General features: G+C 39.8%; 1 protein-coding gene across 2 annotated transcripts in view; it reads left to right on the plus strand.

Annotated features, from left to right (window-relative positions):
- The window catches only part of DIXDC1 (DIX domain containing 1), a 77,082-nt gene that overhangs the window by 1,417 nt on the left and 49,397 nt on the right, over window positions 1–26,268 (plus strand). Inside the window, exon 1 of one of the 2 annotated variants that reach the window (XM_037841412.1) lies at window positions 4,756–8,303. The exons of the other annotated variant lie outside the window; for it this stretch is intronic. Coding sequence (XP_037697340.1) covers window positions 8,244–8,303 — 60 coding nt within the window. The 5' untranslated portion in view covers window positions 4,756–8,243. Of the gene's footprint in view, window positions 1–4,755; window positions 8,304–26,268 lie in introns of those variants that run through there. 2 annotated transcript variants of the gene reach the window in all.

Genomic DNA, 26,268 nt, shown 5'->3' on the forward strand with positions numbered 1-26,268 from the left:
AAGTATTAATGACATCACTGAAGTTTCAGTACAGTTAATACATCTGGGACATTTCTCCATCAGGACTCAGGTCCTGGGACAAAATTGTAATGTATTTGCCTTCTTTTCTTGCTTACACTTCATGCGGAAATTCTAGCTCATTTGGATCTTGATGCTCCTCCCTTTATCATCTTTTTCTGGAATTGATAAAATAAGGGAGAGCTTGGAAAATTCTAGGGATTAATCAGAATATATGCATTTTAAAAATATATTTAGATAAAGTTTGTTTTAGAAATAATGCATGGTAATTGTAGAGTATCTGGAAAATATCAAAAACCATGAGAAAATCCATAATCCTCCCATCCAGAAGCAACCACTGTAATATATTGGAATATTTTCTTCCAGTCTTTTTTTCTATGTGTATTTTTTACATACTTGAGATCATATTATGTACATAATTTTGACTTTGCTTTTTTCACTTAACGTTTGTTAATATGAAATTGTTAAAACGTTATAATGTTGTAAACATTATATTGGCTCTAATTTTCTTGACCTTTCCTCTGTTGTTGGACTTTTGGTTATTTTGGTTTTTCTCCCTATTGTAAATAACTCTGTCCATATTGGTCTTGAAACACAAAATTTATTTACTCCTTTAATACTTTTTTCTTAGGGTAGATTCCCAGAATTGGAATCCCTAGGTCAAAGGATGTGAACATTTTAAATAATGTTACCTTTAAAAAGAAGAATTGTGGTGTCAGATTTTGTATACATCAGTCAGAAGGCAGCTGGACATCAGTTAGGAGCTAGGAAGGTCCTTGGTAGAAATTTGCCTCTCTGTTTCAATGAGACCTGGGCTCTGCAGAAAGATTATTTCATGATGGAATAATTTGTATTGTGGAGCCCCAGTCCAGAAGCATAAGGGCGTTTATAGTGATTTGATAGTAAACAAACTCAAGGGTCATTTCCAAAATATCCACCAGATGTCGCCAGTCCCATTTAATTTTTATCCACAGGATAAGCTGGCAGATAACGTTTGAAATACAAATTTTAAAAATTCATGTAGAATATATTTGCATATCCACTTTGGCACAGTTTATATTAAGCACTTGCATCTGGTGATTATTTTGCCGACCTCCTACTCTAGTCTCTCGCTATTCTTTTTTCTTTTCCCTACCCACTCAGTCTGTCACCCTCACACTGTATACTCTGTCTCCACACAGTAATATTGGATTCTCAGTTTTGCCAGTCTTTCTTTTACTATTCTTTCTTCTAGTCTTTTTTCTTGCCTGTGTATGTGTGTATTTGTGTTTTTATGTAATTGTCTGTTCTTAAAGTTTTTACTGAAAGAATAGGATCTGGCATATAATGGCATGTAATAAGTGCTCAACATATATTTAATGAATGTTTAATGAATGCATGGATGAGGGAGAGGAAAGTAAAGAAGGATATCAAATATTTAGTACAAATATATGTTCATTTGGCTTGGGAATATAGTAAAAGAGGTGAAGATTCACGTTCCTAAATTAACGATGATTAAATGCTAAATGATATATTATATAGCATGTTATGATCTTTGAATTTTAAAGACAGAAAGATTCATTTATTCATTCAACCAATACGTCTTTAGCATCTACTCTGTGCCAGGAACTATTCTTGGTGCTAGGGATAAACCAGCAAAAAAAAAAACATAGAAAATTCCCTGTCCCCATGGAGCTTATATTCTGGGAAGTGGGAGGCTGACAATAAATAAATAAACAAGTAAAAATATAGAATATACAAGATGTTGATGAATGCTATGAAGACACATAAAAATAAATTATGCAAAGGGGCAAAGGGGAGGGAGAGTTTTGGGGTGATAGGTGTTGCCATTTCAAACAGTAGTCTGTGTTGGTTTTTCTGCTGCTAAAACCAATACCATATAACAGGTTGGCTTAAACAATGGGAATTTATTAACTCACAGTTTCAGAGACTAGAAGGCTTGCTTCGTCCCAGAGTTGGTATCTTCTCGCTGGCCAGCAGTTCTTGGGGTCCCTTGGCTTTTCTGTCACATGGTGATGTCCTCTCCTTTTCTTCTGGGTTCCTTTGACCTCCAGCTTCTACTCCTCCCTATGGCTTTCTCCCTCTATGTCTGAATTTTCATTCTGCTTATAAAGGACCCCAGTAATCCAGATTAAAGCCCAATCTGATTCAATTTGGCCACATCTTAACTAAAATTAACATCTTCAAAAATCCTATTTACAATGAGTTCACACCTGCAGGAATGGATTAAGATTAAGGACATGTTTTCCCAGGGTACATAATTCAATATACAACAGGTCAGAGAAAGCCAAATGGATAAACTGACATTTTAGCAGAACCTGGAAGGAGAAGCAGGAATGAACATCCCGAGGGATGAGTGTTCCAGACAGATCAAGAACACATCAAGATCAAGAGTGGTCAGGGGAGTTCCCTGGTAGAAGTGCTACTTGACCTAGGCCTAGTGAAGATCTGGGTAGCAGAAGGGTAGAAGGTGGGACATTCTAGGCAGAGGGAGTCATGAAAGCATGGAAGTGAAAATGAGCCTTGTAAATCCGAGGCAGTGAGAAGCCTCCTAACCTGAGCAGAAGCAGTTTGTGGGAAGGCCTTAAGAGCTGGGCATACTAGGAAAAGGGAGTGTTTGAAGACATTCGAGCACGTGAGCTGCAAGATGAATGCAGTGTCTAAGGAAGATTAAGATGGGTGTAGACTGACAGGTGGAAAAGCCTGGAGACAAAGAGAGCAGCTTAGGAGCCAGAACGTGTTTGGGACCTTTGCCAGAAGACATGAGCCCTTTTTGTATATCTAGGCTGATGTCTCTGATGGGAAATGCAATAGAAATTTTAAATATATGTTACTGTCAAGGAACTCAGCTAAATTTTTAAAAAAAGAAGAAGAAAGATTAAGAGATTATCTCAGAGGGGCATCTAAACTATTTCATTGACAGTTTTAATTGTTTCTTTATTCAAACTGCCATGCTGGTTCTTCATAGTCATTAATGCCGATAACAGATGTGCTAAATTTGACATAGGTGTGAATTGCACACATCTTAGCTCTATCCATGGAGGAGTCACAGTCAGTATCTTCACCAAATGACATTTTTTCCCCCAGTGGTAATGAAAATAGTCTTTATTATTAGCAGACAGTATCACTCTTCAATTTAAAAAATATTTAGTAGTTATTCTAATAAATTGCATCAAGCAGACTGGAATGTTTGATTGTCCAATAAAAATATCTATACATGTCATCCATTTTATCACTTATATGTGCATATCCTAACTCCAAGAAATAAATAATTTCTTAGTTTATTATCCTGCAATTTTCTGAGCTGCTTTGAAAATGGATTTCTGCTGGAATGATAGCTGGTGGTAAGGTTGCCATGTTTTATTCCCTCCCATGTCTTCAGCATTTAATCTCTCATAAGTAGAACTTCTTGGTCCCTAACTCCTATGAAAATAAAATTCCTTCCTAGATTTAAATGAAAATTGTCAGAAAAGTAAAAATACACCTGTATGACTATAAAGAATTTAGAAGACATCTGTGTAGCTTATCAAAACCTGGTGTTTACATTTTAAATTGTTTTTAAATATCAGAGAACTACTACAAAATTTTCTTCTAATATATCATTGTTATAAGACACCTCATAAAGTTTTAATGTTTACTATAGCCAGTCAACAATGAAGTTCAACTTAGTGCCCAGCTTGTTGGAGCTAATGGCAGAAGACAAGTTAATAAAACCAACACATTCCAATTGTTTGATCATTTATACAAGAGGTTGTTGGGAATGTGTTTTTTTAAGGTAATTTAATTACATACCTGGATGTCTTTACTCAGCCATTCTGTAACATATATTTTCCCAATTTCAGCATATAACCCTTCTCTACTCTCAATTAGCTACAGCACTGGGCCTTTGCTTCCAAACCCCATAAGTAATATTAACTTAATTTTCAAAGCCACAAATCAAGTAGACTCATGCTCCACAGCATGTGTCCCATTTGTTTTTTTTTTTAATCTGCAGAGATTTTATTGAGATGTATTCACATACTACATATTCCATCCAAAGTATAAAATCAATGTCTCACACTATCATCACATTCAATTTTTTATTTCATTGCTCCCAAAAGAAAAATATCAGATAGACACAAAAAGGCACAAAGTCTTAGTTAGGCTAGCATGTTATTATCCTTATTGACAGAAGTGGTAAGTGCAGCTAATGTTTCCTCCACTGGCACAATCATTCATTCATTCAATTAAAAACATTTACTGAGTACCTTCTGAGTTACAAGCATTGTATAAGAGTAGTATTGCATAATGGTTAAGAACTTGGACTTTAAATTAGACCTGGATTTTAATGTGGTTTCACTATTTAGTAGCTATAAGGTCTGAGGCAAAATAACCTCCAAATCTCTCTTTCTTCATATGTAAAATCAGGACTGGCAATGTGGGACCTGACTCCCAGGGATGAGTCTGACCCTGGCATCGTGGTATTGCCAATGCCTTCTTGACCAAAAGTGGGAAAGAAATGTAACAAAATAAGGTTTCAGTGGCTAAGAGATTTCAAATAGAATCAAGAGGTCATTCTGGAGGTTACTCTTATGCAAGCTTCCACCAGATATTGCAAATTGCCATGGTATGCCAAGCTCCAACCAACAGTATTCCTGAAAACCCTAAAGAAAACCCAGGACTCTATCTAAGACTCTATAAAAGTTTTACTTTATAGTTTAGTTTCTAGTGTATTAGAACAGTGAGAAGGAAATACCTAAAACTGTGGAACTGTAACCCATACCATACTTTGACATTTGCTCTTTAACTATTAGTTAAACTCTAGGTTGAAAATTATCACTTTTCTGCATATATGTTATATGTCACAATAAAAAATGTTAAAAAAAAAACAAAACCCACTGTTCATAGTACTTGGGACCATGAAGTAACCTAATGTATATAAGTGTTCAGTACAGGGCTTGGCATGTAGTAAAAAGTTCAATTTTGCTATTGTTACTGTTGTATATAGGTATTTGAGTTGCTTTTAGTTTTAGTTTGTGAGGGAAGTGTCTGCTATTACTGCCAAAATAATGTAGGACTGAGGAAGCCCAGTGTAAGTTCTGAAATCAGTGTGGCAGAGGCAGTGCAGAAAGAGGCTTGCTATGTTTCTTTGCCTCTCCTCCCAAGCAGAGAGAATGACAGGCCTGCAGCCCTGGAAGTGGTTCCCGCTACCCCTTGGGCTTACAGTTTTCCCATGTATAGGGATTACAGGATGCTAATCATTGTTCTACTTTTTCCTAGTTCCTTTAGCTAACCCACTTACTCTCCCAGCTCTTATGTTGATATCACAACAGGGTGGGAGGAGGAAGATGGAAAGAATAGAAAATGTTAGGGCTGCTTAGGACTTTTAAAGCTCATGTCTTCACCTGGCCCACTTTCTAAGCCAGAGCACAATAAATATGATGAACATATCTTTTAAAGCAAAAACTTGTGACAGGAATTTTGTGCTTTTTCCAAGTGTAAGGGGGAGACTATATGTGAAAATAATTTTTGGAATATTTCAGTAGTTTCATGGGGACAATGGGGTAGAATATTTTGAAATTGTAGTATTTGTATTTAAATCAAATAAAATTAAATACCATTAAAAAGTTAGTTCCCACAGTTACATTAGTTGCGGTTCAAGTGATAATGTCTTGGCCACCATATGGGACAGCACAGATACAGAACATTTCCATCACTACAGAAGGTTCCATGGGACAGCACTGCTCTAGAATATTTGGTAAAATTGCAGAATTGCAGGGAATAGTCCAGTCTTGGACCATATGCCCTATAATAAATCTCTTTTATCAGTTCACCACAATTCTTGCTAAGTCCTCCAGCATGCTGGGAGGTACAGAGCAAAGAGCACAGGGCCAGGTCTCAGAAACCTTTGGTTCTGATCTTAGCTCCTCTAGGGAATTGCTGAGTGACTGTGAGCACCTTTCCTAGCCTTGGTCCCTTCATCTGAGAAATGTGGGAGTTGAACCAAATGGTAGATTTCAGGGAGTGCTAGCTTTAAAATTCAGTGATTGGATGAGACTTTTCACAGGTACATTGAGCTCACAGGTCATACTTTGACAGATGACTTGTTTTGGCATAAGTAACTGTCAGCAGGACCTCCCTCTACTGTCTCAGTATTTTCTGCTCTGTGTCCAAAGCATGATGGTCTGTCAACCAGTAGGGATCCTCCATCCAGGGATCCACCAACTGGGTGCTTTGATTTTGTATCACTCTGCATTTAGATGTGTTATAATGCAATTTTATGCTGTTGGAAGTTTCAGGCTTCTCTTTAAAAAGGGCTTGTTGCATTAACTGCCTACACATGAACTGTGGTAGGGCCAGGGGAGGTCTTGGCAACTAAACTCCCCAACTTGATTAGATTATGAAGGACAGAGGTCTTCTGACTCATGGGCTGCTCCGGCTCAGTTTGATTTTGCTATTATAGCTATTCCCCAGCCTTGACCAGAATTGAACCCACACATCCAACCAGCAGCTGTTACTCAATACATGTTCTGGCCATCAGCTTCCTGCCTGTTGTGGTCAGAGGGAGATGTGTCTTTTCCCAGTAACATCTTTGCGTTTAACAGCTTTAGATATTCAGACAAGATCTTGCTGATCTGGTTACTTAGGGTAAGGTATTTCTTTTTCTCCAGTGACCATGGGAGGAGGACACTGGGTTGAGTATGAGCCATTATAGATTTTCCCTGCTAAGATGCTAATGGGGATGGAATCTAGGCCTTCTGAAAAGTCATGAGTGTTGAGTACTAGCTCCTCAGCTGCCTCTGTCACTGACCAGCTGTGTCCTTGGGCAAGGCCCTGACTGTCTCTGAGCCTTAATACCCTGAAAACTCTTCCCCTCCATATGGGATCACGAGGAGTAATGCATTATTAGTGTTCTTTCAGCTTTTGCTTTTCCTACAGAAACAAGATTATGTACTAGAGCAAATAAATAATCAAGGTTGTGATTGAATAACTAGAAACAAAGGGGAATATCTGTTTCACTTGAGAATGCTTTTAAGTTAACTCAAAAGTGCCACGACATTTTTTGGACTTTTTGTTTTGATTAAAACTTATTTAAAAACCATTAAAATATGGGTTTTACATTTTAGTGGTAATTTTAAAAAGAAAGAAAAAGATTTTTTTTGGTAAAGCCTTGGGCACCTGTGGTTTGCCCTTGAGGCTTCTGTTGTGATCCTGCAGGATTTGCTAAGCACTGTTCTAGTAAACATGTTCCAGGACCATCAATAACTAAAGTTCTCTCTTTCTATCCTTTTATAAAAATTCTCCATGTTGATGGTTCTTCTTTCTCTGACTTTTTGTTTCTCTTCCTTGTGCTTCCTTTTCTTTAGACTAACCCTACTGTCCAGGCCCCATTGGAAAAAGGTTGCTATTTTCAGCTAGCCTGGAAAAATATTCTTATTATTTTCCCACCCACTTACCAGTGGGTTGCCTGGGGCCTTAAATCAGCCGAGTATGAGTGTGTCTGTGTAGCGCAGGCTCAAGCCCGCATTCCTGCAAGCCTAGAGTGTGTGTGTGTGCGTGTGCGCGCGCGCGCGCGCATGTGTGTGATTGCAAGCGCATGCACACGCCGACACGGATTGCAAGCGCATGCACACACCGACACACCCGTCTGTATGCGAAAGTGTGTTTGCGTGTGTGTATGCACGCAGCGCGCGCACACATGCCGGCAAGCCCGCTTCCAAGCCTGGTGTGTGTGCGTCTGTAGAGCACGAACGCATGCCCCTCCACCCTCGTGTGTGTGTGTGTGTGTGTGTGTGTGTGTGTGTGTGTGCGCGCGCGCGTCTGTAGAGCACGAACGCATGCCCCTCCACCCTCGTGTGTGTGTGTGTGTGTGTGTGTGTGTGTGTGTGTGTGTGTAGCGCGCGCACACGCCGGCGCGCCTGCCAGCCCGCCCGCGCGCCCGTGTGCTCTCCCTTACGCAAGCCAAACAGGGGGTAACCCGCCCGCGCCCCTCCATCCTGTGCGCGCCCAGCTGTTTCTATAGGAACTGCTACAGCGCCGGAGCCCCTCCTGCAGAGGCCCGGTTGCGAGCATGCCCAGTGGAAGCCGCTACTTTGGCTCTAGTCTGGGTTTCCAGTAAGTGGCATGCGGGACTCAGGAGAGATCCCGAAGAGCTGAGCCGAGAGTCTTTGTGTGCAGAGGGAGCTGGAGGCGGCGGCGGCCGTTTGGCCTGGAGACCCCGTCCAGGGAGCTCCCCGGCAGGAACAATGCTAGCCTGCCTGACCCGGGGGAACTTAATGGACGTTCTGCAGGAGGGCTTCAATGAGGTAACTGTCTTCCTCTTCTCACTCCTCAGCTTCCCTCCCCCAGCGCCTCCCGCCCAATCTCTGGAAGGGGTCCTTCTCCACCCCCGTCCTTACCGGGACCCTAGAAGAATCGCCCGCACAGCCCCTACGGGGGCTGAGGTGGCGGATACGGTGGACCCGGGTGAACAGGAAGAAATCAAAAGGGTTGCCTGCCTCCAGCTAAACTGGAAGATGACCTTCCCTGGTAGCTTTCTTGAGCCCAGAGGGTAGGATCACAAATTCAGAAGTCATCTCTTCCCAAAAGTGGTCTCCCGCTCTCCCTGGGGATTTTCCCCAAGGAAATCCTTCGAGAAACTTCTCAAGGTATTTCAGGAGCTAACCGGGTTGGCAGCTAGTGAGCCAAGGGAGGGGCTTGGTGGCCTTGCATTGGTAGAAAGTTTGAGAAAAGGCAGAGGGTGTAGGTGGCCCATTTGACGTGCCCTCACCACGATTGTATCTCTTCCTAAATCCTGGGCTTTAGATTCTCCACAACCAAGGATGTGGTTGGCAGAGAGGAGTTATGAAGAAGAGAGGGGGCCTGGGTTCCTGGGCCCAGTCCAGTGGAGCCAGGGTTTGCTCGTTTCTGTGTGAGAATGGGGAACTGGATTGGACAGGCAGTATGGGCTAGGGTCTTGCCTGGGGGTCATTTTCCCTTCATAAGGAAAAGAGACTTGTCTTCTCTCAAAATTCCATTGTTTATTCCATTTCCTTCTCTTGTGACCCAGGAAATTCTTGTGACGCTTCCCCCTTGCGACTTGCTCTGATGTGCTGCGATTTGCTGCAGTTTGCTTCCATTGCTTCTGAGCCCCATCCCCTTGGTTTGCTTCATCCCAGCATCCAGGAACACTCCTACAAGGAGGTCTAGGCGTTAGTTGTTTCCTCCTTTCTCTCTCTCTCCCTCTCCCTCTCTCTCTCTCTCTCTCTCTCTCTCTCTCTCTCTCTCTCTCTCTCCCTTTCCCTCTCTCTCTCCCTCTCCCTCTCCCTCTCCTTTTCTTTCTGCCTCTCCTTCCCATCCCTGCATGTCTCTCTTTCTTAAATTTAAGTATTCTTAATCACACAGGTAACACATGGATGCATTATCTTCTTAATTACTGACATTACAAGCAAGACCAAAGTGCCCTTGGTCACCCCTCCAGTCCCAGCCAGAGGTAACCACTCTTAGGAATTTGTGTATACGATTTTCTTTCTACAGCAGTGTTATACAGGCTTTTCCTTAATTCCTGTTTCTAATTAAGAAACTCTGCAGCCTGATCTGCCTCAGAACCTACCCCAGTCCCAACCTGTGTGCCCTGGCCTTGTTCCTGACACAGAGGAAAACGTTTTGCAGAAGTGCTGTCCCTACAGAAACAACTGAGTCAGAATTTTCCTTTGGCTGAGGGGCATCACAACCTGCATTGAAGGGCAAAGCTTACCTCCTGTCTACACTGCAGGGCTCCTTATCCTTTGCATCTTTCCTGTCTGAACACCTACAAAGGGATTGTTAACAAAGAGTGCAGTCTAAAAGTTGTAATACAGAAGAGCTAGGAAGCCACCTCTTTGAGTGCTTCCAGTATTCCTGGTTCCTCTGTTCTCATTCTCTGCCTTTGACCTCCCCTTGTCCTTTGCCTCATAGTGCTGACTCATCTACCAGTTGTGGAAGAAGCTTCTTTGGTCCTTTTATGGCCTCCCCTTCTATTACCTAGCCCCCAGGCTCAGGTCCCTCTGTCTGATGAGTAGGAGGAAACCAGCAGAGAGTCAGTCCTGGTCTTTGTCTTCTGCTCATTTTCACTTTCAAACCTGTCAGCTGAACAACCAGGTAAACCATGAGGCTTGACTGTCTTTGTTTTGCTTTGGTGTTTCCATAAATATCCTGGATCTCCAATTCTTATAAAACATAAGGGAAAATGGGAGAGGGAGAGTTTTTCTTTTTGTGGTGGTGAGGGAGTCTTCATAAAATCAACAGATATACAACTTTATATTAATATATCTCTAGAATAATGCCTATTTTCCCTCTCTGACATTTGATTTTCTACCCATCCTGTAAACTTCTCTCCACAAGCTATACTTCTCTTTCCTTCTATTGAACTTCGATAGCCAATAAATATTTTTGGTTGCTCTGAGAAATTGGCATCATTTAAATAATAGTAATAATAAGTTACATTTGAATGATCCTTTACAATTTAAATAATTCCTTCACATACATAATAAATTATATTAAATAATTCTTTTTGCATAAGATCACACTTAGTGCTACTACATAATGGTATGATTGGTTATTTCAGATTTGAAGGGGCCCTGTTTGAACTATTCCAGCCTCTAGGGTTGCTTAATAGATCCAGTAATATTCAATCTGTTTTGTTAAGACTCATGTGATAAAGATGTAAATAGGGACTTAAAAACTGGGGTCAGAATACACTTCCTCTGACAAACTCTTCCTACTGACGGTAAGAATACCACACATGTATCCATTCATCTGGGGATAATCCTAGCATATCTGAAGCTATTCTTTATCACCCGGGTACTGTATAGGTCTGTGTGGTTAGGGATGTGACCTCATTCTCTGTTGCCATAGGAAATGGGGCTCTGACCCTAATTGGCTAATTATAAGGAAACTCTGCAGCAGGAAGAACCCTGAATCGAGGTTTCCCTCTACCCACACTTGGCCTCTGTTCTCAATCCATTTGCCACTATGCATAACTATGCATGACAGATTTCTTCTTCATTTCCTGAATGGAGCCCCAAACTCAACCTACCTGGTAAATTACTCACAGAATTGATCCATGTCAGTGCTGTCAATGCAGTCCCTTTTATTGACATGTTTAATTCGCACTGTGAGTTATCCACAAGTTTTGGCTTCTGCCATATTCTGTAGTTGGACCTGGACTGTCATCTCCTGTCTTCTATATTCTGGGTCTGGCTAGGCTTTCTACAGTTCACAACTTTTTCACTCTGTATCTGCCTCAAAGCTCTTATATATTTGTTTTCTCTGCCACCTGGTATTGGTGTTGTCATATGAATGTTGTCTTTGGTTAATACAAGTGTTTCTCTGGGGGCTGAACTTTCATTAAAAAAAGACTCTGGCACTTGTGTTGGAAGGTTTTGGTAAACCCAAGACTATAATATGGATTGGCCAGCAAGCATTCATTCATTCTTTCAGGTATTCAGTCATTTATTGTGTGAGAGGAGGGATAAAATAATTGAAAAATATCTGGTCCCTGCTGCCAAAGAGCTTTCAGGGAGAGACAGGGTGTACTCAAAAGACCATATTAGCGTGCTTAATGTGATAAATACCATAAAAGAGGGAGGGTTTATAGGAGATCAAAGAGATACCTTCTAATTAATGATAATCATGAAAAGCATCAAATATTTATTAACCCATCTACTCATTGGGGCCAGTATTTTTTTTCCTGCTAGTCAGTTAAACATGCATGCAAGCACTCATTCACTTCGCATCTACTGAATTGCCCTGTTTACCAGGCACTGTGCCAAGATCTGGAAATAGAAGTCAGATAACATTGAATCAGTGCTCTAATGGAGCTCACAGGCCTATGAAGATAAAGAAGGGAAATGTTCAGAGTATCAAACTTGGGAACATTGTGATTTAGAAATCTTGCTTGTGAGCACAAGTGAGCCCATACCTGAGCTGTGGTGTGAATGGCCTGAGGGGCTGCAAGTTGTAGGAATGATTTATTAAAATGTTGTTCGACAGGAGATCAGTTGTCTGAGCCTTAGCCTTTTAAACATACTACCTGGAAGACTTTCCCTGCCAGTTTGTAACCAAGTAGAAAAGCAATTTAAATCCCACATTAAGATTCATCTGCTTGGCAGTCCTTGAGAAAATTCAGAAGAGCTTTTGTCTGGTTTCATCCTCATCAGGGGAACAGAGAATGAGTGAGGAAGAGGAGGGCAGGAGTAGCAGCTGCAGTGAACATCTCTCTCCTTATGCCCCATGCCTTCCATGGAGAAGGATATGCAACATCAGGCCAACTTGAGGCTCCCAGACATTTCCACAAAGGATTCCTCTGTGCTTTGCTGTAGAAATTAAAGGCCTATTAAGTCTTTAATGTAACAAAGCACCACACTCCCCAGCCTTCTTTTTTTCTGTCCTGAACTGATTTCTCCTCTCTCCACCCAGGCTCACTGGCTTTGTTCCCACAGGAGTCTATGCCAGGAAAACAGATGCTCCCTGGCAGCACGCTGTCGGTAGCTGTATGTTCTTCGTGGTGAGTGATGGGCTGGCCAGGCATGTGAAGCAGTGATAGGGCACTGTTTGCCAGGTGCCACTCCTCGGGGCAGCTCTGAGAGTCTGGGGAGCACTAGAAATGCTTCGCCTGCCATGACTGGACTGTTTAGGCCATAAAGACCAAAGACTCAAACTGACACTTTCCTGAATGCATTTCCTTGTTTCTTATCCCCCAAATCAGGCCCTATTTAAGAGATCATGGACATACCCTTCAGTAGCCATATGTGGTTAGGGGCAGGGAACCAATTCTGAAGGACCTCAGGGTAAACTCCATGCTCTAGGATAAGGGATACTCATAGACTATGTAGTGATACCTCATTCATTCATTCATCCGTTCATTCACATGCATTTATTGAGCACTTACTTTGTAATGTACTCGTGAAGTAACAGAAGGGGACTCATCACCAAAGGAAATGGAAAAATAAGGTTAGGAGACAATATCTTGCTTATCTTTCAGAAGTCTTTTGCTTTTTTACTTTCTGATATGCCATCCTTTGACCACTGAGCTGAATAATTACCTGAGGTTCCCTGTCCACACAGAGAAGAAGAAATGTAGTGATATTTTTGCTACTGAAATTTTTTTTACCTAATTAGCTATCAGTTTCAATAAACAAATAACCTTTTCTGGTTGAGTAAAGGCCTGAAAGAGTTAACAGAAAAGAAATACAATATTGTGTTCTTTTTTTCCTGGCAGAATTTAGGCCAATAATAACTCAAGGTTCCTAAACCTCCCGCCTTCCTTTCAATCCCTCAGCAAATCTTCCTCTTCCCCCTTCCCCCATCTCCCCATCTTCTGCTGCTGGAGGGTCTCAGAGTTCTAAACAGGTATCTGGTTTCATTGTAAAACTGATTTCCTTCCGGAGCCTTTCATGTCTCCTCCTGAACTGTCTCTCTGGCACACCACAAAACTCCTGCTGCTTTTCTTCTTGGCCAGCGGGGACCCATGAAGCAGGCTTCTTGGATGTTTCTCCACTGGAAACAGGTCCACAGACTTCCCTGGTGAAGCCCAGTCAGTGCTTTTGCAGCTCTAACCAAACAAGTGCCCTGCAGTAATTCTCTTTGACCTTGAAGGTTGGAGGATGCAGACAGCAAGGCTGGGTTTACACACTTTGTTTGGAAGGAAGGGCAGGTCCCAAAGAAAAACAGAAAGTTAAATTTGGGGGCAAGAATGTTTTCAAGGTCAAGATTTCCTGCCCAAATGAAGAATGTGGACTGAATTGTCTATACTGGAAGAGCTTTAACTCAGATCGTAGAGCTATTTGGAGTGCATGAGAGGTTACCAAGGCCTCGCCACAGTGCCACTTCTTGGTACCACCACTGCTGTGACAACTTGAGAGAGCCCCAGACTCTATCACACCAAACCCTCAGACAGCTTTGACTGTCTTGATTGCTGTGTCTCCTCTTCCATCTCCTACAGCCTGACTCAGAGGGTTGGCATAAAAGCCCTCAGCTGTTCCAGACTGCTGGATTACACTGGCATCCTTCCAGAACACATTAGCTGGAACTCTGGGCTGAAATTAGTTCTCTGCTGCCACTGACATTGTATGCACCAACTGTCTTGCTTTTTTTCATTAGCTTTGTTGCAATTGACAAGAACCCAACTTGAACTAGAGAGATAGAAAGTGGTATTTATTGACTCTTGGAATCCAAGGAAAGGTTGAAAAACCAAACCATGGAGAGGGCAGGGATGCAGCAGAGTCTCAGGGACAATGAGAACTGAGAACTCACACACTGACAGGATCCCTCCTCCCTCTGCTCTCTTCCTCTTATGGCTGCTGCTTTTTCTGGGTGGTTTTGTTCCCTTTCACCACAAATAGCTTTTCCCTATCAGGTAGGCAACCTCCCTATGGCAATATTTGAGCTTTGTATCTTCCAATTTTGTCCACTAGAGAGAGACTGATTCTGTTCCTAAAGCCAGTTCAAACAAATTCCACAGATTTGACCTATAATCTCGGCTAAGAGTTGTAATATACTGACCTGGTCACAGGTCCCATCGTGCCTTTCCGGCTGTTGCTGGAAAGAGGCCAAGAACTGGGGCCATGTTCATGGTATTTTTTCATATTCCAGATATTTTATTTTTGCTGCACCTATTGCATCTTGTCTTTGCTGAATAATAGAATTATAAAATGATAGTGTTAGGAGGCAACAAAATACAGTATGGACTTTTTTTCCCAACTACTGCAAGAGGCCCTTAAAAAGTTACTTTGGATGGTGGAGGGTGGGGTGGGGGGGGACTTGGAGGTGGAGAAAAAGAGGATGAATCACCCACTCTGGCTCTAACCAAAGAAGCTCTGTTTTTTCCTATTTTACATATATGACTTTAACACAAGTTATAATTTAAAAACAGGATTATGAAGCAAAGGAAAAGAAAACTACTAGTCTAACCCCCAGCGAGTAATGACCTCATGCATTAGCATTTGGTGTTTCATCTACTGCAGAAGTAGAAGCTCTAGAAAATTGTTAAAACCAAACAGCAGAGCTATTCATGGCCTAGGCTTGCACCACAGGCATCTTTTAAAATAAACATCTTTGTGGGAAAGTGGGTGGTGTGGCTGGTCCTCATAAGTGTATATTCTGGCCTTCAAATCTGTTTTTTCAGAGCCAGCAGAAGGTGTTTATAGCAGGAATAGTCTTGCCTGCTCCTTGGGCGAGAGGTGCAGATATCTTCAAGTCAAGCAGGTAACAAGCTCAGACTCAGTTTCCTCGTTGGTGCCCAGATTAGACATGCAGGGAGAGACAGATACCTAAAGTGAGTGTAACCCTTACCCTGTGGGTAAGGGTAGCCCCACTAGAGTGCGAAGCTCTGATTGCTTTGTTAGTTGCCAACTAACATTCATGTTGACATTTACACATAGTGTGACATTTCAAAGCCTTTCTCCAATTAAAAATTTTTTTATTAATGATTTAAGTGGAGGCATGCTTATCAGCTGTTTTTTTTTTTTGTTGTTTTTTTTTTCAATTACATGAATCTGTAATGATTGTTGCCCTCTGTGCCATTTCAACAGTCCACACCGTGGGACTTATCCCACAGCATTGCCTTACCTCCTGAAATCCTGAACCCCCAAACTCTACTTTCTGCTCTAAACCCCTTTTTTCACAGTCTTAAATTCCCACTAAACTTATTTTTTCAATTTTATCAAGTTCTCTTCTCCTTATTCTCTATTCTCTCAGTTTATTGGTTCTTTTAATTTCATTTCTTCTCTCTGGCCCAGAATCCAAAATTAATCACTTCACTAACATCCTCACTTCCTTTGCCCTGGTCATCTCTGCCTCTCCTCTGACCGTTTCCAGTCAGCCCTACATGAACCCATTCTTGGTTTTCTCTGCCCATGGTCCAGGCCTGCTGAGTACTTCTAGAGTAAACTGCATAACCTTGCTGATTGATTCATTTACAAAATTATGATTTCCAGTCCTATCTGGGTCCTCGTTGCTGCCAGGAAATCTTTACTAGTCACTGTTCTTTCCAGCTTCTTACAGGGTTGTTCCTGTTTGCTAATGCTGCCGTTAAGCAAAATACTGGAAATGGATCGGCTTTTATAAAGGGGGTTTATTTGGTTACAAATTTACACTCAGAAGCCCAGGGAAATGTCCAAATTAAGGCATCTGCATAAGTATACCTTCAGCAAAGGAAGGCAGATGGTGTCAGGAAAACCTCTGTTAGCTCGGAAGGCACATGGCTGGCATCTGCTTGCTCCCAGGTTGCATTTCAAAATGGCAACGAAGTCTGCTTTCAATGGCCATCTCCCAAATGTCTCTCTCATGCTGCACCAGCTCTGAGCTCCTTCTGTCTGAGCTTTTATAGGGCTCCGGTGAACTAATCAAGACCCATGCTGAATGGGTGGGGCCACACCTCTAAGAATCTAATCAAAGGCATTACCCACAGTTGGGTGGGTCACATCTCCATGGAAAGAACCTAATCCAAAGATTCCAACCTAATCAACACTACTATGTCTGCCCCCACAAGATTGCCTTAAAGAACATGGTGTTTTGTGGGACATAAAACAAACATCCAGACTGGCACAAGGGTCTATTCCAAACCTCAGTCCCTTTCCTGGAGACTTCTTAATTCTTCCTGTCCCTTTCATTATCAACAGATAAATTGGCCTTCCACCTACTTCATAATGAATAGTAGGGCAATCAGGTTTGAACTCTCTCAACTTCCTTCTTCCCTACCTCCAAAGTTAGCCACCTTGGTACCTACTGTTGCATCCTCAATATCAGAGGAAGAAGTGGCCTTCATCCTGGTTGACTCTGGGATCTTACTATATTTATCCCCTCTGTCTTGTATTTCTGTTTCTCACGCACCACTAACTCCTTATCAGCCTACAAATGTCCTCTTATCTTAAAAAGTCATTTTCCCTTATCCCTACTTTCGTTTCCAGCTAATACCCTTTCTCCTCTCACTGCTTCTGTTTTCCTACTTCCTTGGGACTTTTCATATCATTGATATCCGACTTTTAACTCCACCACTTTTTAGTATCTGTCCTCAAAAAGGTCACCACATTAACATCAAGGGCTGTTAATTATGAAATCAAATGGTCTTTTTCAGTCCTTGACAGCATTTGATCTTATTGACCATCCTTCTTAAAGTTCCCTCTCTTCCCTTGACTCCCATATAACACTCTCTCCCAATTCTTCACCTATCCCTTTGTTTAGTTTTGTGGCTGCTAAAACAGATACCATACAATGAGTTGTCTTAACAACAGGAATTTATTGACTCACAGTTTTGAGGCTTGGAGAAGTCCAAAATTGAGATGTCAGCAAGGTGATGCTTTCTCCCTGAAGACTGTGGTGTACTAGGGCTGGCTGCCAGCAGTCCTTGGTCCTTGGTTTTTCAGTCACATAACAATGCCCATGGCAGCATCTTCTCCATTCTCTTCTGGGTTTCGTAGACTTCCAGCTTCTCACTGCTCCTGTAACTTTTCCTTATGTGTTCAATTTCCTTTGCTTATAGGGACTTCAGCCATACTGGCGTAAGGCCCCCTCTTGTTCAGTTTTCACACACCTCAACATCATCAAAGGCCTATTTACAAACGGGTTCCCACCCACAGGACCAGGGGTTGAGACCTGAACATGCTTTTTGTGGGGGACATGATTCAATCCCCAACACCCTCTGATTTCCTGTTCTAAATATATTTTTTTTTCATCTCACTTAACTTGTCTCTTTAATATTGATATATCCCAGCTTCTGTCCTGAGTCTTCTTTTCTTTTCTTTCCTCATATGCTTTCTTTGGTATAGGAGAAATAATATCTTCTTTGGAGAAAGAAGGAGTAGGTTCAAATCCCAGTCTCACAACTTGATTTATCTCTTCAGCAAGCGTTCTCTATTTTAATGATTGGGTATGAGGATTAAAGGAGGAATGCATATAAAGTGCCTCCTTCAATGCATGAGTTGCCATTCAGTACATTTTGGTTCCCTTCTTTCCCTTCCATGCCCTCTTTTCCCTCTTATTTTCCTGCCAAATAACTTCTTATAATTCACTGTACTTTTTTGAGATATGGTAGAGCCTAGGATTTGGAGTCAGCATTAAGTTCAAATCCTTGTTCTGCCACTTACCAGCCCTATGACCAAAGACATGTTACCTCTCTAAACCTTGGTTTCCTTGTTTGTAAAATGGGAATAATAGTTCCTCACAGGATTGATGTGAGAATTACATAGGAAAAGATGAGATAACGTGTTAGTATAGTATCTGGCATGTATGAAATGCTCAGTAGGTGTTAGCTATTATCTCATTTGCACCTATGGCTCTATCTGTCACTTGTAGGTAGATACTCTCAAACCTGTATCTCCCACCCCACTCCCATTGCTTGTACTCTAGACCTGTATTTTGCCAACTGGCTGTGGCACATCTCTACTCTGATGTTCCATAAATAGCTCAGACTCTCATTCACAACTGAACTATTTGCCTTTCCCCCACACTTGCTCTTCATGTATTCTCCATCTCTGTTAAAGCATCACCAGTCAGCCAGTCATTCAGGCATCACTTTTTGGACCCTCTCTTTTGTCACTGCCTATATCCTATCAGTCACCCTGACCTGTTTCTGGAATTTGTCCCTTTCTAACTTTTCCCCCTGCTCTTCCTTCAGTTTAGGCTCTCATGTTTTCTCATGTGAATTATTACCTGCTCTCCTCATTATTTTCTCCAAATGCTTCTCTTTCTCCCTTTATTCTACTCTGTATCCAGAATGACCTTTCTAATATGCAGATCTAACAGTTTCACTATCTTCTTTCAAAACTCTCCACACTTTCCCATTCAAGGTCTTTAACTGCTGGTGGGTCTTGTGCAGGCTCTTTCTCCATCATCATCACCTCCCACTGACAGCTCTGTCCACACACTAATTTGTTAACTGGCTAGTCTTCCAAGATACTGTATGCCTTCTTGGCCCTTCCTCCTTCTATCACTTCTGCCTAGAATGTCCTTCTTCTCTTCTCCAACTGGCAAACATCTTTAAAGTACCAGCCAAATTGCCTGCTCCCCTCTTGACCCTTCGTTCATCATCCCCCATCCTTCCTTCGTGTTGCTTCTTCTGTGCACTGATAACATTTTTAATGTTTTTTCACAGTAGCGGCAATTACTTTTCATCATAGTTATTTATGTGCCTGTAAGCTCTGGGTTTAGCACAATGCCTGGGAGATACTAGGGATTCAAGAAATGGTCAATTTGATTAAATGTATGCATTGAATGACAGGGTCTAGAAAGATTTTGAGAGACCAAATCTAAGAAGTTGAAGTTTATTCAAGGTAAACGGGGATCAAGGAAACGAATTTTACATGCACAAAGATGGAAGAGATTGGTTTACATCAGAACGTATTTTAAAAATTAGAAGTTTTGGTTGACAGCTAAGTGTGAGTCAACAATGTGAGGCGGTAACAAAAAAAAAAAAAAAGAAGAAGAAGAAAAGAGTGTGAATATTTTGAATGAGAAAGCTGAGGGTCTGGTTTTCATCCAAAATATTGTGTTTGGTTCCAGGTTTCATGGTTTTAGAGGAATTTAGACCAGACTATCAATAATTCTAGAAACTTTTTTTATTTTTTAAGGATTTTTGAAAAAATTACCAAAATAGACAAACCAGTAATGAACTTGATCAAAAAGAAAAGGAGAGAAAGCACAAATATACAAAATAAGAAATGACAATGGGGAGTTACCATTAAAATAAAAAATTTAAAAAAAATTAAGAGAGACTTTTCAGGCCTCTGTAAAACTATATTTGAAAACCCTGATGAAATGGATAACTTCCTAGAAAAACACAGATTACCAAAACTGTCTGCATTAGAGATAGAAAATTTAAACAGACCAATTTCTTTAGACAAAATAGAGAACCTTATTAAGGAACTACTGCTCAAGAAAAGTACCAGACAGATTATTTTTCAGGGGAATTCTACTGAATTTTCAAATATCAGATAGTCTCAATTCTGTATAAATTGTTTCAGAGCATTGAAAATGAATGGAAACTTTCCAGGTCTTTTCATGAAGCAAATAGAACACTGATATTTACACATGATAAAAAAGTACAAAAAAGAAAACTACAGATCGATATCATTTATGAATAACCATGAAAAATTACTAAATATATAGTACTATTATAGAATTAATAAATATTTCATTAGCGAATAGAATCCAACACCACATTAAATAAAATATAATTGACTATAATCAGATGGGATTTATTCCAAGAATGCAAAGTTTGTTCATTATTAGGAAATCTACTCATATCATATGGCATATCAGTAGTTCTCCAGAAAAATGATAGGATATCTCTGTAAATGCTGAAAAACTTTTGTCAAAATTCAACATCCACTTTTCATAAAAAATGTTCAGAAAGTAGATTTAATGGATACTTTCTTAACATGATACCAGTAACTTGCTAATTGGGAAACATTATAAGGATTTCCCTTAAGTCCAAGAACAAGGAAATGATGCCCACTATCTCCACTACTATTCAGCATTGTACCAGAGGTATTAGCCAATGCAGTTTGACCAGAGAAATTAATTAGAGGCACAGGGATTGGAAAAGAAGTAGTAGAATTATCTCTTTTTGCAGATGATATGATAGTAAACCTGGAAAATCATAGAGAAGCAACGATAAAAGTAACTCAAAGAAAAGGTAAGATAACAGGATATAAAATTAACATACTGTACTCAATAGCCTTAATATACACAAATAATAACAAGTTAGAGAACATTATGGCAGACAAAACCTCATTTACAATAGCAACAAAGAAGAGAAATAGTTGGGAATGATCTTAATAAGAAATGTGTAAAATCCATAGGAGGAAAACTAAAACACTCTTGAAAGACACCAAGATAGACTTGAACAACTGGAAAGACATCCTATGTTCTTGAATAGATTGGGTCAACATCATAAAGATGGCAGCTCTTCTAAGTTAATTTGTAAGTTTAATACAATCCCAACAACAATTTCAACAAGCTTTTTTAGGGAGTTAGACAAATTGATACTAAAGTTGTATGGGGAAATAGCCAGAAAACCTGAAAAAATAAAATTTCCAAGAGGGACTAGCTCTGCAAGGCATAAAAACATACTGTAAAGCCTCTATAATTAAAACAATGAGGTATGGTGCATGAATAGACAAGTAGACCAGTAATATAGAATAGAAAGCCCACAAATATATCCAAAAACTTAAGAAAATTAGGACATGATAAAGGTGGCATCTAAAATCACTGGGGTAAAGATGGAGTTTTTGATAAATGGTGTTGGAACAACTGGGTATCCGGTTAGAAACAGATAAATTAGATTCATATGTCACACCATACATAAGAATGAACTCCCATTGGATCAGAGATTTAAATGTAAAAATGAAATCATACAAGAATTAGAAGAAAATAGGAGTGAACAGGAGTGAGTTCCTCTTTCACTTGGGTGTAGGGAAAGTCCTAAGACTCAAAATTCAGAGGCTAATATTCCTAATATATAAAGATTTTTTTTTAATGTAGGGACAAAGAACAAAATGACATGAATAGACAATTCTGTTTGATAAAAGAGATAGCATTGGTTTTTAAACCTATGAAAAGAGGTTCAAACTCACTTATAATTAGAGAAATGAAAATTAACACAACACTAAGATACCATTTCTCACCTATCCGAAAATTAAAAGTATGACAGCATCTTCTGTTGGTAAGACTGTGGTATGCTCCTACATTGCTGTTGGGAATGCAAATGGGTACAGATTTGGCAATATCTAACAGAGTTACATATTCACTTGCCTTTGGACCCAGCAATCCCATTTCTCAGAATCTGTCCTGAAGGTACACCTTGGTCAACACGAAAATACATATGCCCAAGGTTATTCACTGTAGCATTATTTCTAATTGTAAAATATTGGAAACAACTTAAATGCCCATGTATAGCAGAGTGTTTGAATAAACTGTGGTACATCCATATAATCCACATAATGCACCTGTAAAAAAAAATAATGGGGCAGATCTCTAAAACTGATTTGGATTGCTTTCAGGATATTAAATGATTATTAAGTGAAGTGAAGTGAAGTGAAAAAAGCAAAGTGCAAAAAAATGTCAACACTATGCTATCTTTCATATAAGAAAGAAAGAGAAATAAGAAATTATGCATGTTATCTGCTCTCCAGAGATACTAGGAACTAATCTAAAGGAATGAAGTGGAAAGAATAGGAAAAAGGGAACAGAGTAAATAGAGTGATGGGGAGTAAAACTTTGTGAATATATGTTTTTGTATAACTCTGATTTTTAGAACCATGTTAATGTTTCACATACCCAAAAAATAAATAATTAAACTCAGCCTTGATGTGGGGAGAAATAAAAATGGACTAAAAACAATAATGAATGAATCTAAATCTATTACAAATGAATAAGGGAAGGGAAAAAGAAAAGAACTAACCTAAGTAACTTCAGAATCAGTATTTTGACTATATGTTGTAAGGCCAAATAAAAAAGAATTGTACACAATTATTGTAATGTAGTTAGGAAATTTGTTTTACACTGGGTATGAATAGACATTTTGCCAAAGAAGATATAAAATGGCTGAAAGTATATGAAGAGATGCTCAGCTATCATAAGTCATTAGGGAAATGCAAATCAAAACCACAATGAGACACCACTTCACACCAACTCGGATGGCTATTATTAAAAAATGGAAAATAACAAGGGTTGGGAAAGATTTGGAGAAATTGGAACCCTTGTACATTGTTGGTGGGAATGTTAAGTGGTACAGCTGCTGTGAAGAACAGTTCGGTAGTTCCTTGGAAAGTTAAACACAGAATTACCATATGACCTGGAATTCTACTTGTATGTAATATACCCCCAAATAATTGAAAACAGGAACTTAGACAGATATTTGTGCGCTAGTGTTTATAGCAGCATTACACACAATTGCCAGAAGGTGGAAGCAACCCAAGTATCCAACAACATTTGATTGGATAAACAAAATGTGGTATATACATACAGTGGATTATTATTCAGCCATAAAAAGGAATGGAATTCTGTTGCATACTACAATATGGATGAACCTGAAGATATCATGTTGAGTGAAAGAAGCCAGATACAAAGGGACAAATACTGTATGATTTCACTTATATGAAATAGCTAGAATAAGCAAATCCATAGAGACAGAAAGTAGATTACAGATTACCAGAGGCTAGGGTAGGGGTGTAAGGAAGGGGGAATTATTGCTTAGTGGACATACAGAGTTTGTTTGGGGTGATAAAAAGTTTTGATAATGGATGATGGTGATGGTAGCACAATATTGGGAATAAAATTAATGTCACTGAATTCTACATGAATTCTATAATGAAAGTGGTTAAAATGGGAAATTTTGTGTTATTTATGTTACCATAATAAAAATTAAAACAAAAAAAAAATAATGAACCCTGTGGTGTTGGGTTGGAATTGGAGGTATCAGTATAATTTATGGTATATATCTCTATAGTTCTATCTATCTGTCTGTTTATCTGCCTATCTATTATCTAACAATCAAGAGATAAGCAGAGATATATGTGTGTGTATATGTGTATAGATACATATATCTCCTACTCTCTCTACTGAGAGGATCTAGAAGCAATGTTGTGCCAGTAGCAGCAAGCACACTTCATACCCAAATCTTGATTCCTAAAAACTATTCTCCAATAAAAGGAACCAGGGTATTTTGGAGAGACGGCTGACTCCAGAGTAGGGGCAAGGAAAGTACAAGATAAGCTGAATATCTTTTGATGCCAGAAAGTAAGGAAGTGTTTAGAAAATGATGGGGACATGTGGAAAGAATGGAGGAGCCAAATCTGGAATAATTTGAATGGGGGAATAAATAGAGTAATGGGTTAATAGAATAGATAAATAAAAATAAAATAAATATCCATGAGTCCATAATGCTGTAAATAAATAGGGGAGAAGGGAGAACTCTTCTTCATTACATTAATTAATGTAGAAGGAATGATGGAATTAGAAAATCATCATTTGGCAAATGCCACAGTGGTAATTGTTGCAGGAAAGAAAATAAATGCTAAAATTAAAAAGGGATGTGAAAGTGATGATGAGAAAAAGTATTTTCACAGTTTCAAAGCATATTCCTACAAGATGCTTAATAATTATAAGGGGAAAAATAGCAACTTGGCAGCACTACCTTAACCAAGTGATTAATGTTAACATCACCAGTAATGAGATGTATTGCCATCGTGTACCTTTTCACTAAGATGAGCACAATATGACTTCTGTGATATTCTTGCCAAAAATGCATAACCTGAATTCAGTCATGAGAAAGCATCAGACAAACCCAAATTGAGGAACACTGTACAAAATAACTGGCTGTTACTCTTCAAAAGCATCAAGGTCATGAAAGACAAAGAGAGACTGTAGAACTAACTGTCCTAGATTGGAGGAGACTGAAGAGACATGACAGCTAAATGGAGTGCAAGATCTTGGATTGGATTCTGGACCAGAAACAGGACATTAGTTGAACAATTGGCAAAGTTTGAATAAGGTCTGTAGATTAGTTCATAGTATGGTGTCAGTGTTTATTGCCCATTTTGATAACTGTATGATAGTCATGTAAGATGGAAACATTTTGGGAAGCTGGGTAATGGATACAGGGGAACCTCCTATGTACCATTTTTGCCACTTTTTTGCAAGTCTGAATTATTTAAAAAATAAAAAGTTAATATATTAAGAAAAATACTTAGGGGTTTTGATTGACTGCTCAATGTCAGTCAATGTGATCTGGTGGTCAAAAAAAAGATGAAGAAAAGAAAAGAAAGAATATTTTGAATGACGTAGCTGCACTTCTCCTTTCCACCCAGTGTATTGAGTTCGGTTCTAGGTGTCATGGTTTCAGAGAGAGTTAGACTGGAATAGCCATGATACTTGAAACCATTTTACGTAAGGAATGGTTAACCTTGGTTCTCATCTCTGAATGCACCTGGGAGCATTTAAAAAATATTGATACCTGGGCTCCACTTTCAGAAATTCTGATTGGTCTGGGGTGGGGCCCAGACATTAGTATTTTCTTTAAAGATTTTGATGGACTTTAAGGGTTGAGAACCGCTGAGTTACAGGAACTGACATGTTTAGCTGGAAGACACAGATCAACTCCACAAGAATCATTTGGGGGAGCTTGGGAAAATAAAGTTTTCTGAGTTCTAACTCCAGGAGAGAATTTAGTGATTTGGGATGAGGTCTGCACATCTATATTTTTGAAAAACTTTTCCTGTTATCTTGAGGTACAGCCAGATATGGAAATAGTGGGCTGGGTCAGTGCTTCTCAGACTTTAACGTGCATGTGACTCACCAGCGGATCTTGTTAAAATGCAGATTCTGATTCAGTAGCTCTGGGGTGGAGCCACAGAGTCTAACAGGCTTCCCGGTTGATGCTGATGCTGCTGGTCTGGTGCTGATGCTGCCCGAGTGTAGATTATTATACATGGGATTCAAGCACTGAATATGGGATAGGGGATGGGTAAGACTAAGGTCCCTTCCAATCCTGAGGGCTGTAGTGAGGTCATTTAAGCCCCAGAGCTGCATTTATTTAGGTGATGGTGCAGGAGAGTGGAAAGAGCATTGGCTTGGGAGTTAGATCTGAATATCATATCCATAGTTTACCATCTGGGTGACCTTGAACAAGGTATTTCAGCCTTTTGTCTGCATTTCCATTCAGCAAAATAGATACAATAAAATCTCCCTGGCAGATTAGTATTAGAGAAAATATTTTCAAAGGACCCAGCAAAACTCTTAACAGAGTAGATATTCAGAAAAGTGGAGACTATTATTGTTTATCTTGTTAGAATCCTCTTTTGTTGAAACACCAGAGCTGTGGTTTATGTGCATGAAATGTACTGTTAGGAACCTCTTATCAGTTGTGCATCACAGATGACTTACTTCCATTCTACGGCCAAGGGAAGGCTATGGTTACTTAACTAGAAATTATCTTGACCTAATGAAAAATACTTGTTCTTTGCTGCCCCGCATAATTAACTTTTGTAATCATTTTAAGTCTTGATCTGATGAAATGTGACGAATGATTCATTTAAGCAAATTACAGTGCGTCTAAGCCTCTGAACTGTTGTAACTCGCTGCATGGATCATGTTTCAGATCTTAGTGCCTTTGCCTCCTCCTCTGCCTACAGGAAACCTCCCTGAAGCCTCAGGTTGGGCTAGTGCTTTCTTCTTTTTTTTTAAATGCATTTTTTTATTGTGAACTTTAACATATATGCGTAACAGTAATTGATAACTTTCAAAGTATGATTT

The sequence above is a fragment of the Choloepus didactylus genome, chromosome 6, assembly GCF_015220235.1.
Source record: "Choloepus didactylus isolate mChoDid1 chromosome 6, mChoDid1.pri, whole genome shotgun sequence".
NCBI lineage: Eukaryota > Metazoa > Chordata > Mammalia > Pilosa > Megalonychidae > Choloepus > Choloepus didactylus.